Genomic DNA, 12,641 nt, shown 5'->3' with positions numbered 1-12,641 from the left:
TGCAGGGGGGCTAACTCTCAGGCATGGATAGTTATTGCGGAGTTGCTCCTCTTGTGGGCCTTTGGCCTGGGTTGTCAGTTCTGTCAGGGCCTGAACTGTCAGAGTACTTTGGACCCTGGTTCTGGCACAACTTCCCCCACGACCACCTCTGAAACTGCCCATTAAGGCCATTGAGGACTTGAGGACTTTCATTCTCCTGTCCAGGTTCTCAATGGCCTTAATGATCTGGGCAGTAGTCATGGGGGAAGTTGTACCAGAACCAGGGGCTCCCTCTGAATAGCCTCCTACCATAATTCAGGAGTTGGGCATGCTCCTAATTTTTGATCATGTGTTAGATGAAAACACATCTGAGGCAGGAAGCCCCAGCTGGATAGGATGAGCACACCCTATCCACATTTCAACCCCAGCTTGTGAATGAGGTAGGCAGGAATATCATTCTGCCCAGCTGGGGTTTTGACTGATGATCAAGCTCTCTGCCTCCAACCTTGCTTTTATCTAACACACAACTGGAAATCAGGAGTGTGCCCTGTTCCCAAATTAGGATATGAGACGATTCCTGCCCTAATGTTGATCGTGAAAACTTCCCTTATGCCTTTAAAAACTGCATACCAAGTTCCCATCTGGGCTTTGCCTTGTCTTCATTGGATGACTTAGGCTAGCCGCTATTGATCAGACACGAAAAGACTTCCATTTACTCACTTTAATAGCCTGACAGGATTTTGCTGACTGTCAGCTGGCAGCAAAGTTATGAAAAGAAGAGCGAGTAAAACTCAACAGAATAAGTTGCACATTTAGTCTAGTCACAGTAACTGGGGAAGCAGGTTGATGATGTCATAATCACATCCACCAATGGGTATGTGTGTTCAGTCTCCACGGTTTCTAGGCTACTTTTAAAGTACAAGGCTGTTCTTACTATCAGCCTAAACTGGGCTAGGAAAGCCAAGCCCGGTCTTTACTGATTGTAAGAACTGCTGGGAGCTGCACGGCTCCCAGTTGCAGCATCGTGGCAAACCCCGCAAAGAGGCCAGCCTCTCTTAGCCACATTTTTTAATCATCTGCCAGCCCTGGCTGCTTGCACGCAGCCTCCACACTGCCCCAGGAGGCAGCTGCAAGGCTAGGCACGCGATCTCCATGCCCAGAATCTTTGAGAGGATCATCTATCTGCAGGAGAGGTAAGCTTTTGAAGGCTTCCTCCCCTCGCCCCTTTTGAGCCCTTTCTCCAGTTGTGAGAAAGGGCTCTACATTTTTTTGGAATACTATAGAAGTTACAACCATGAGTCTTGTTTCTCTACCTATTGAGGACCTAACTGAATGCAGATATGGGACTGATACTGAAATCTGGGAGTTAGGCGGGGGGAGGGTGTCCGCTATTGAATTATATATATCTCAAAGACTAGGAGAAATCATATCACTGCACTTTTCTTTTGGTTCTAGGTAAGGGAACGACTGAGGGTTTCTTTAGAACGAGTCTCAGCACTTGAAGAGGAACTAGCAGCTGCTAATCAGGAGGTAAATATATATTTTTCTTGACATATCATACTTGGTGTCTCATGTTTTCTTTTCTTTTCTGCCTTATGCTGTTCAGTGCCCTGTGCCTTTGGGATGGCAGAAGGTTTATGAACACAAGAAAGGGAAATAATTGTGACAGTGATGTTCTACTTGAAAAGCCTAGCTTTAGCTAGCCCATAGTTTAATATATTCACTGCAGTGAAGCCCTCACATGTGGTAGAGAAGTGAGCTTGCCCACCATCTCTGACACCAGAAGGAAAACATCTAGAGGAATAAGATGAAATATTCATGGAAATTCTCCCTACGTCTTTTGAGGTGGGCAGGGAGAAGAACCACATAAACTTCGCCCCTGAGTCCACCCCTTCACCTGGCAGAGGGGAGGGAATGAGAGTGTTCCTCTGTCATGTGAGCAACATTGCTGTCCCAACAAACATATGACCTGGGGCATTCTTTCATTACTGTTAGAAAGCTGTCCTTTATTAGCATTTTTTTTAAAAAAAATATTGTGTTTCTTTTTGCTGTACTGGTTCTGTACATATTAATAAGCATATATATTATGGCTTGAAGATGTTTCTGTTATTGTTCCAGTGGAGTTTCTGATTTCTTAACCAAAGACAAAATCCAGGTATAAAGGCACGACAGAAAATAATGGAACAGGAGCAGGGGAAATTAATAGAAATTGTTGCATGCCAGGTTTACTATTTTTCTCTTTCTCCACATCTGCAGGCTACCAATGATTTGAAATATATGTTAAAACAATACCCTGCTGAGTATCCAATGTTTGAAGCCTATTTTTGCTAAGCAACTACATCTTTCTGTGTGTTTTTGAAATTTTTCTCTTCATGAAACTTTGATCCCTCATAACTGCCTCGATGTAATTTTTAGTATGGGATTTTCATTTCATCTTCCTGCAGTAGATCACAGTAGCAGATTACATGCTTCTCCTATCCCATTTTTGTTAAAATTGTTGCCAACACTACTAGCAATTAACACAAACATTTATTGCTATTTTCATAAGTATGCTGTTTTCCTAAGTATTACTTCATATAAATAAATGACGATCTATGTGTCTTGTAGAGATCACAACTCTTAACTGGTGAGATTTTTTAGCCTTAACTGCAACACGAGAGTAGAAGCAGAGAATGGTAACCTTCAGACTCCTTTGCACAGTGTATGACATCACTGGATATTCTGAGGGGCCTAGAGGCCTTATGGCACACTAGGCTTTGTGGTCCCTCCCTGCCAGCCCCATATATTCTACTTATCAAAGGTGGGAAGACAACTGCAGGGCCAGTTCCAGGTTTGAGAGTAACTGGGCAAACTGCCCTCCTGTGGGTTCTCTTCTACATCTGGTCTTCCTTTGTGGGTGGGTCCTGGCAGACATACCAGGAGGTGGCAGGCAATACAGTGCTCTGAGTGCTATGGTTACTGGAATTGCCATTACCCACAATGTCTCAGCATAATGTCACTATATCCTGTTCTGGGCTAGGACAAAGTCTCTGAAGCTCTTCCCATGATCAAGTGGGAAGGGCTATCCTCTTTTGCGGGAAGGAAGCCTGAAAGCACTTACCTCCCCCAGACAATCGTCCTTCGGGCTCTGGGCAGGCAGTTTACCCACCCAGACGAGCAGCGGCTCTCCTGCTGTCCACCTGCACCTCGCCTGGCAGCTCCGGAGATTGGGTGAAGGAAAGTGCCACTGTGCCCCACCCCACCCCGAGTGCCAGTAATGCACCACACAAGTGTGTTGTGCATTTCTGGGATCCCCCTCCTCCCTTACCCGAGTGTGCCTACTGTGGCTGCAAGCAGCCATGGCTGACACACAGTCATTTTAATGAGGTGAACAGAGCACTCGCTACATTAACCTCATTTAAGGGGGTGGCTAGGTAGGCAGGCTTTCCGCCGTGGAGCAACTGGGCTCACCCTCAATCCCACTGGTTCTCACGGGCAAGCAAAACTCCCTTAGCCTGGTTTTGCTCGCTCATGAGAATATCCTCTCTATCACTGAAGGAAAGCTCTTCCCCAAACCTGTACAGCTCCATGTGCTAGTAGGTTTCTACCAGTGAGAAATACCGGAGAAACTTTGAAAAAAGTAAAACATGTTAAAAGAAGGCAATGACATTTGCCAGGGGAATTTCACATATCCCTAATTAAATGCATATTTTCATTATTGATTGGATGAGACATATGAACCGTGGTGGTTGTGGAGGAATGAGGCCTAGACCTCTTGGTTTTGTAAATAAGCCCTTGTATTGTAAATGAATTGTATTTATTGCATTAATATTCCTAAAATGCTTCTTTCTGTAAATAGGATTGTCTGTGCAAAATTCCTTGCAAGTTTCTGGGGCTATTCTCACGACTGCTGGAAAGCGGGCTAAGGGAGCCCAGCCCACTTTCCAGCAGTCGTGTGCTGCATTGGGATCCGTGCAGCCCCCAGTAGCAAACCTCTCTAAATATACCCCCACACACGTTAAATGAGGTTAGCGGAGCGAGCGCTCTGCTAACCCCGTTTCCCTGATCATGAGTCACCACGGCGCGGCTCTTCGGCACAGTGACTCACGAGGAGACCCCTGACTGGGAAGCTCCAACAAGCCTCCCAGCACAGGGTTCTCCCTAGAATGCCCCACACATTAATGAGGGGCATTCTGAGACTTCTGGGGGCCAGGCAGTCCCCAATCCCTGTCCCCACAACCGGCTCCATGACAGAGCTGGTTATCATGTGGGCAGCTGATCTGGCTGTCCAGGGCTAGCGGCATGATCATCTGCGGAGAGAGCAGGCCAAGCCCGCTATCCCCGCCAAACTGTCCTCGGTTTTCCACACTGCTTGTGTAGAGAGCCTCTCTGTGTTGTAGAGATGTGCTAGATTCAGGTACAAATTGAATCATGCCTGATTAGATTTGAATTGATTCGAGATTCGGATCCCTCCTTTTAATTCCCCCCGATTCCCAGCTTTCATTTTTAAAAAAATCTAAGCTCTAACCCTTGTAGAAGTGGAGTTATGCAAAATGTGTGGTCACTATTTTTTCAAGCGTTTGGATTCTTTCGTGTATAATAACTTTCCTCCATGAATCCCTATGAGGATTTATTACACACCTTCATTTCTTCTATTCATTTTGACTGTCTTTTCGACAGTGCCAGCTGTCAACTGCCATGTGCCAACTACACCCCACTCCCACCCGTAAGACAGTGGGGTACTGCTCAGTTTATGTTCTAGGATTTTTTTTCAAATGTTTAGGCTCTTTGGTGTCAAATAACCTTTCCTCATAATGAATCCCTATGAGGATTCATTACACACCAGTGAGTCTAAACACCTCAAATATTCCTAAAATATAAACTGAGTACCCAGTGGCTTGTGGGGTAGTTGGAACATGGGATGCCACTAATTCCACACCTTCACCTGCAAAGCAGTGGGGTCAAAATGAACAGAAGAAATGAAGGTGTGTAATGAAGACGTCAAAGATTCTAAACACTTCAAAAATACTGAAAAAATAAACTGAGTACCTCAGTGTATGTGTTGGGGTGTGTGTGTGTAGTTGTCACATGGCAGTTGACAGTTGGCACTGTCCAGTGACAGTCAAAATCATAGAAGAAATGAAGGTGTGCAATGAATCCTCATAGGGATTCATTATGAGGAAAAGTTATACATCAGAGAATCAAACACTTGAAAAATAATGACTGGACATTTTGCTCCATCACTCCACGTCCACAAGGGCTAGAGCTTAGCTTTTAAAAAAAGAAAAAGAAAGCTGGGGATCCATTTTAGGGTTAGGATATGGCAACTTCAAATCCCCTTTGGGGCGCTTCTCATGATCAGCAAAAATTGGGCTAGCAGAGGCTAGCCCGATTTCTGGTGACCGTAAGAACCACCGGGCTCGCAGCCGAGCCCGGTGGTTCTTGAGCGGCAAACCCACTTGAGCACCCTTGGTAAAAAGCAAGTTTGCGGAGTGAGTGCTCCAGCAAACCTGCTTTTTACCATCGTGAGTAGCCGCGATGCAGCTTCGCGGCGCACCTACTCACGAGTAGACCCCTGGACGGGAGGCAAAAAGCTGCCTCCTGGCTCGGGGGTCTCCCCAGTATGCCCTGTGCGCTCGCGCGGGGCATACTGGGGCTTGTGGGGGCCGTGTGGCCCCTGCTCCCCCCACCCCCGCCTGCTCCATCGTGTGGGCGGCTGATCCGGCCGCCCAGGGCTCCCTGGGAGAGCAGGCTTAGCCCGCTCTTCCCGCTCACAGGTTAAAACGGGTCTCACTGATCGTGAGACCTGGTCCTTTGTTTCCTATGGCAGAAATGTTCAAAATCAGTAAAAACTTTAAAAATCATTAAAAATCAACCATGTGTACCACTGCCTTGAAATTTGGGTGGTAGGTGGCACCCATGGGTACCTACCTACCACCCTAATTTGGTGCCCCTAGGACCTTGTTAAGTCATCCAAGTTGGTCCAGAACTGAATTGAATCAAAACAAATACAAAATGAATCTGGGGTGATTTGGAGGGGGTAGATTTGGATACAAAACAAATCAGGGGTGATTTGTTTTGGGCACAAATTGAATAAAAAAATCAATTTGTACACATTCTTACTGTGTTGGAAAAACTGGCAAGGTCAAATGTTCATGGCTTTTGCTTAAGCAAGATTCAGTTTTAAACGATGCACTGTAATGAGTTATTTTGGAGGGAAAGGGAGCTTTGATAGAATTGGTTGCATTTTGCAACCAATTTAAGTTGTGCTAATTGGGTTGTTTAAAAAATGGTTAGAGAAAAAGTGTGTGTGTGTGTGTGTGTGTGTGTGTGTGTGTGTGTGTGTGTGTGTGTGTGTGAGAAGCTGTTTTAGCAGATAGTCAGAGTTCAGTTTAGAGATCAGAGTGTTCAAGTCAAGGGAGAGTTGGAAGAAGGACAATCAGTGCAGTCAAGAAGGTGCATGTTGGGGAGCTGAGTCCAGACCAAGAGAAAGAACTGAGTCCAGCTGAAAAATTGCTAGCACAGACTGGGAGAATCAGTGCTGTGGCTCTAGCAAGAACTGAAATCACTTAAAGAGAGTAGAGACTCACTGAAAAGGGCTGAAATCACTGAAGAAAAAAGCTGGATTGAACCCCAAGACTGTGAAAGTGGCCAAGACCTGAGACTGCACCAGGAACAAGCCAAATTGCTACAAAGGCTGAGGTAAATGTAAAAGGACTCTGAGCTAGAGACCAGTTTAGATAGTTTAATTGGATGCGTTTTTTCCACCCTTTTATTCATTTATGCTCTAATGGCAACTGTTTTGTTTTCTAAAGATCCTGCTGTTTAAAGAAACCAAAAAGCTATTGTTTTAAATTGACTAATATTTTTCCCAAAGTAAAACCTTCTTGTTGCATTTAAAGGTGGGAAGCCTGTATGATTGTCTCTCTACCCCACCCCACACCTATAAGGCTTTGCACTCTAATGAGGTTTTGTTTTTGAATGACAGCATAGGTGTAAGGGCTGTTTTAATAGACACAGCATATAAAAGAAAAGTCTACTTGGTGGCAGAAGTAAAGTACAGATATCATAGGGCTGGTGGGACCAGTAACAGCTCCTCCACATGTGGTGTCATAGAGGTGGGATCCATCACACTTGGTAGCACAGCGGAGCGGACACGCCACAGTAGTCAACAAGCTTCTTCCTGTTAATCCTTTGTTTATACTTTGTGAGGCATAAAGATAAGTACCTGGTCTTGTGGTAGCAAGCATGACTTGTCCTCTTAGCTAAGCAGGGTCTGCCCTGGCTGCATATGAGGGAGACTTGATGTGTGAGCACTGTCAGATATTCCCCTTAGGGGATGGAGCTGCTCTGGGAAGAGCAGAAGGTTCCAAGTTCCCTCCCTGGTAGCATCTCCAAGACAGGGCTGAGAGAGATTCCTGCCTGAAACCTTGGAGAAGCTGCTGCCAGTCTGTGTAGACAATACTGAGCTAGATGGACCAAGGGTCTGACTCAGTATATGGCAGCTTCCTTTGTTCCTATCAAGTGCTTATGTTCAGCAAAATATGATTTGTTAAATCAAATCATGCATGCGTGTTTAAGGATAATTTGAAGTACACCCAAAAGTTCTTAAGCCACCTTCAGATTCTGCCAGTCACAATATTCTTTTTCAAAATCTATGCTCCTAAACAGTGCTCTCCTGAAAAGCCTTCACAGTAAGCCTTTTGTGACATACTCAGGAACAAGATAGTAAGCTACAGCTGTTTGAACCTTTGTGTATATATGCTGTGCTTCTACTTGGGTAAAATTTTGCTTAATGTAGTTCTTCATTGTCCTTTGCTGGTAATTTAATTCAGCTGTGATGTATGGCTTTGATCTTCTGCGGAGAGAGTGCATAGGTGAAATGCCATGTAATGTAATGTAATAATGTTCAGACAATATTTGTAGAGTCTTTGAGTTGCCCTCTCTGAACTTTGTCCCGTTACTTATGTTCCATTTACAGTCACTCTGCTAGAACCCTATTGGCAATACTGTACTCACTGGAAATATTTATGTATCCCTAGACACATGCCACTCTTGTCTTCCACTTTCCTTACCCATCCTAGGCTCAGCACCCCTTTCTTCTTAACAATCAGTATCCATGATTGTCATCAGTAATGGCCTGAAGGCATATAACACAGTTTTGCTGCTGCAACTAAGCAAGATTGTTCTTGCAAGCTGCCAGAATGGGAGACAGCCTAAGAAGTAAGTCAAAGGCTGGGCTTGCAACAATCTTCTTGCAAAAATAAAGAACTGTTCTGAATAACTTCAGCTGGCATATATGTGCTCTGTCCAGTAGAATAGGTAAGCCAAAACCACATCAACAGTTAGTCCAGGTTATTTCTTTCATCTTGGGTTCCTGGGAGAAAAATGAGATGCAGAGATAATTCAGAGATACTCATAAGGGGCTACTGCCAGCCAAAAATATACACATTGAACTAGGGTGTGAAACACACTAGCTGTCACCTCATCACCAGTCAGCATTCTCTGGCCACTGATGCATCCCTGATCTACTCTGAGGTAGAGGTATCATTTGCAGGAATTCCCTGAAGAAAGCTTATACCTAACTCTAGCCTAAAAGCTGTCACTAGTTTTTTCTGGCCCTATAACATGGGCTCTTATCTGAGCACTGGAGCTGTTTGCTGCTTGGTATTGCCTCAAGATTACACATAAGATTCTACTACTATTCTTTAGTAAGCAGATAGTTGGGAAGTAGAGAAAACAGATTTATTTGATCTCAGTTCTGGGTCAGTTGGGCATGATGTGGAACTGATATGGAATTGTTTGATTGGAATTGTTTAATCCAGGCCTACAAATAAGTGTATAAGAGTTTGATTCAAAGTTTAGGCTGCTGAACAGCACAAAGAGCCACTAGGCTGGAAACAAAGAAAATTGTTCAGTCAGGAGAAGTGTTCAAACCAGGAATGTGGGGGCCCTCTCAAGAATGTGAGATGAGAGGCCCATCAGCCAGAAGATAACAAATGCCAGAACCTGTCAGGAGATAGATAACACAGGTATGCAACTAGTGCATTAGCCAAATCCCTCACTCAGCAAAAAGAAACATCCTTGGCACCAAGATACCGATAGGGAGTAAGGCCAAGTAGTAACTCATCTTCCCAGATTCTAAGTGGAACCTCTGGAATGCGTATGTTTAATCACCAATGACATGTATTAATTGTTTTACTGATATGCTTGCTTACTTGAAACCTATATAAACTGGCCAACTGTGCAGCTTCGGTGCACAGTACTTGCCAGACTTTCTGACCTGTACTTTTGCCTTTCATGATCATGAAATAAATAAAAGCTTATTTGAGCACGCACCCTTGTTGCATTTTGACTTATCAACTCAGATAGAAGGATGAAAGCAAGGGGCTGGATCAAACAGGAGGGCAAGATTCCAGAGGATTTTCCCCACAACAGAAAAAGCTTTGGACCAATTAGATTAACTGATCATAATTACACCTTTTTATAACTTGTTATATTCTATGTGTACTTTGTCATTTGAAATTTATATTGTGAACACTCACTCTCACATACTGATTAACATTGCATACATGCAAGAATGTTCTTACATGTATGTGACATTAATCAGTATGTGAACCATAGATTTTAGATATGCAGTTCCAAGGAGGGATTTTGAAGATCCTCTTAAACACAATTAAATAAATTTTTGTAAATATAAATATGGTAAAGTCTAGCTAAGATTCAAGCTTATGAATTTTTATATCTAGTCATTATTACTACCACCTTCCTAAACAGTGCATAGGGCTGGTAATGTAATGTAATATTCCCTATGGTTAAAGACTGGAAGGAGACCCTAGGTTTGTATGCTCTCTCTCCTCTTTTCTTTTCTATACAAATTTCCCCTTCCTCCTCTTGTTAGCATTAACTGTTGTATAGAATGTTTGTGTTCAAGTTAATGCTAGTCACGATTTATCTCTAACCAGGATTTGTGAACCAGTTTCAAAGCCTGGGTAGAACTACACATCCGAGGTGCAGTTAGCAGTTGTGTTATGAACAATGGTTTCTTTTAAATGAGATTTTATTTCACTGTTCTGCTAGGAAAGCCTTTGCTACAAATCTGGGCTTTCTGTTTTTAAAGAGTTGAACAGAGATGAAGAAACTTATTTGGAAAAAAATGCTATATCTATCTTCCTTCCCCTGAAAGAGACTATGAAAGGATATTGTGATTCCTGAAAGGAACATTATAAGCCAGTTTTTGTAATTCTGAAAGGCCTTTTCTTCTTCTGTCTTTTGTTTTCTCAAAGTGCAGTTTGCACTAGTTGTAATGCTGTATGAACCATCATTACTGCCATGTAGTTTTTGTGTACGGTTGAAAATATTTTGATTGCCTTTTCATAACTAGGATACCATATTTGTGCTGTTAAAGAAGTAATGGGTGAAGACGTCAACAGCTATAGCTAAGAATGGGAAATATAGGTATCTTCCTTATTAAAGCTATCTCTTTGGTTTAAATTTCAGCATTTAGCTGAGAGAGAATAATGTTCAACTCATTAGTGGGAAATTATTGTGTGTTCACATCTCTACATCAGGATTCCAAAAGATCCAGAGCAGCCTTGCTTTAGCTTCCTATCACACTGAAACAGCATATATTACATTGCAAGTTTTCATTAACACTGCATTAATTTGCATTACAATTATTAAAGTACTAGGGGAGGCAATTAAAGCTTGTTTGTGAAAGTCTGGAATATAAAAATAAATTCACAAATATATGAATAAATTCATTTCACTGAACTTGACATGTTTTATCACCTCCTATGTAGGTAAGTATCAGCAAGATGGTCCAGAGCAAACCTATATAAGGTCTCACAGACTTTTGGTGCTGGGGGACTTCAATGCTCATTTCGGGACCAATTTGTCCAGGGCAGATCAGGAGTTCATAGCGGCCATGACAACTATGGGCCTATCCCAAGCGGTCTCTGGATCAACACATATTGCAGGTCACACACTTGATTTGGTCTTTTACTCTGATCAGGGTGGTGTTCCGTGGGTGGGGACTCCTACGATCTCCCCTTTGTCATGGATGGACCACCATCTGGTTAAGGTTGGACTTACAACTGCTTTCCATCTCCGCAGGGGCAAGGGGCCTATTAGAATGGTCCGCCCGAAGAGGTTACTGGATCCAGTAGGATTCCAAGAAGCCTTAGAGAGATTCAATGTTGGCTCTGCTGGTGATCCTGCTGATGCCCTGGTTGAGAATTGGAACAACTTGCTCACCAGGGCAGTAGACATGATTGCTCCTAAGCATCCCCTCCGACCTGCTTCAAAATTGGCCCCTTGGTATACGGAAGATCTACGGGGGCTGAAGCGGCAAGGTAGGTGACTGGAGCGCAAGTGGAGAAAGACTCGACTCGAATCCGACAGATTACGACATGGAGCACATTTAAAGATCTATGCTCAGGCAATACATGCGGCAAAGAAGCGGTCCTTTTCTGCCCATATTGCCTCTGCGAGTTCACATCCAGTGGAGTTGTTCAGGGTTGTGAGGGGACTAGTATCTGCCCCCTCTCCCTTGAACCAGAATTTGGAGCATCAGTTACCCGCTGTGATGTGTTTAATGAATTTTTCACAGACAAAATCTCTCGGATTCGGGCCAACTTAGATGGATCACAATTAATTTGATGTCTGAACTGGAGGTGTCCGACAACTCCTCTTATACGATTCAACTGGATCCATTTCAGTTTGTGACTCCTGATTATGTGGACAAGCTGCTTGGAGCAGTGAAGCCTACCACTTGTTCTCTTGACCCTTGTACAACATGGCTTGTTCGATCTAGCAGGGAGGCTGTTGTAGGTGGCCTGGTAGAAATCATAAATGCTTCTCTGAGGAGGGCAGGATGGATGCCTCCTTGTCTTAAGGAGGAAATCATTAGACCTCTTCTAAAGAAGCCTGCATTAGATCCCTCAGCGTTGAGCTATTATAGGCCAGTTTCCAATCTCCCATGGGTGGGCAAGGTAATTGAGAGGGTTGTGGCCTCTCAGCTCCAGGCGGTTTTGGAGGAAACCGATTATCTAGACCCATTTCAGACTGGTTTTCGGGTGGGCTATGGGGTCGAGACCGCCTTGGTCAGCCTGATGGATGATCTCCAATTGGCAATTGTCAGAGGAAGTGTGACTCTGTTAGTCCTCTTGGATCTCTCGGCGGCTTTCGATACTATCAACCATAGTATCCTTCTGGAACGTCTGAGGGGGGTGGGGGTGGGAGGCACTGTTTTACAGTGGTTCCGCTCCTACCTCTTGGACAGATTCCAGATGGTGTTGATTGGAGATTGTTGCTCTTCAAAATCTGAGCTTAAGTATGGTGTCCCTCAAGGCTCCATACTCTTTCCAATGCTTTTTAACATCTACATGAAACCGCTGGGAGAGATCATCGGGGATTTGGAGCTGGGTGTTACCAGTATACTGATGACACCCAGATCTACTTCTTCATGTTAACCTCTTCAGGAGTTGGCATATCCTCCCTAAATGCCTGTCTGGAAGCAGTAACGGGCTGGATGAGGGAGAATAAACTGAAGCTGAATCCACAAAAGACGGAGGTACTTATTGTGCGGGGTCAGAACTCTAGAGACGATTTTGATCTACCTGTTCTAGACAGGGTCACACTTCCCTAAAAGGAACAGGTTTGCAGTCTGGGAGTACTTCTGG

General features: G+C 44.0%; 1 protein-coding gene across 21 annotated transcripts in view; it reads left to right on the top strand.

The window, feature by feature from the left end:
- Positions 1-12,641, top strand: part of PPFIA2 (PTPRF interacting protein alpha 2) — a 461,781-nt gene that overhangs the window by 288,632 nt on the left and 160,508 nt on the right. For all 21 annotated transcript variants that reach the window (XR_008307767.1, XM_053251926.1, XM_053251924.1 and 18 more), the window contains one exon: positions 1,435-1,509. Coding sequence is in view for 20 of the 21 variants with exons in the window: in XM_053251926.1 (XP_053107901.1) it covers positions 1,435-1,509 (75 nt within the window). In the remaining variant the exon portion in view is untranslated. The remainder of the gene's footprint in view (positions 1-1,434; positions 1,510-12,641) is intronic.

This window comes from Hemicordylus capensis, chromosome 5 (genome assembly GCF_027244095.1).
Source record: "Hemicordylus capensis ecotype Gifberg chromosome 5, rHemCap1.1.pri, whole genome shotgun sequence".
In the NCBI taxonomy this organism is placed as follows: Eukaryota; Metazoa; Chordata; class Lepidosauria; order Squamata; family Cordylidae; genus Hemicordylus; species Hemicordylus capensis.
Note: the sequence above shows the minus strand (reverse complement) of the source record. Positions and strands in the feature narration are given on the sequence as shown.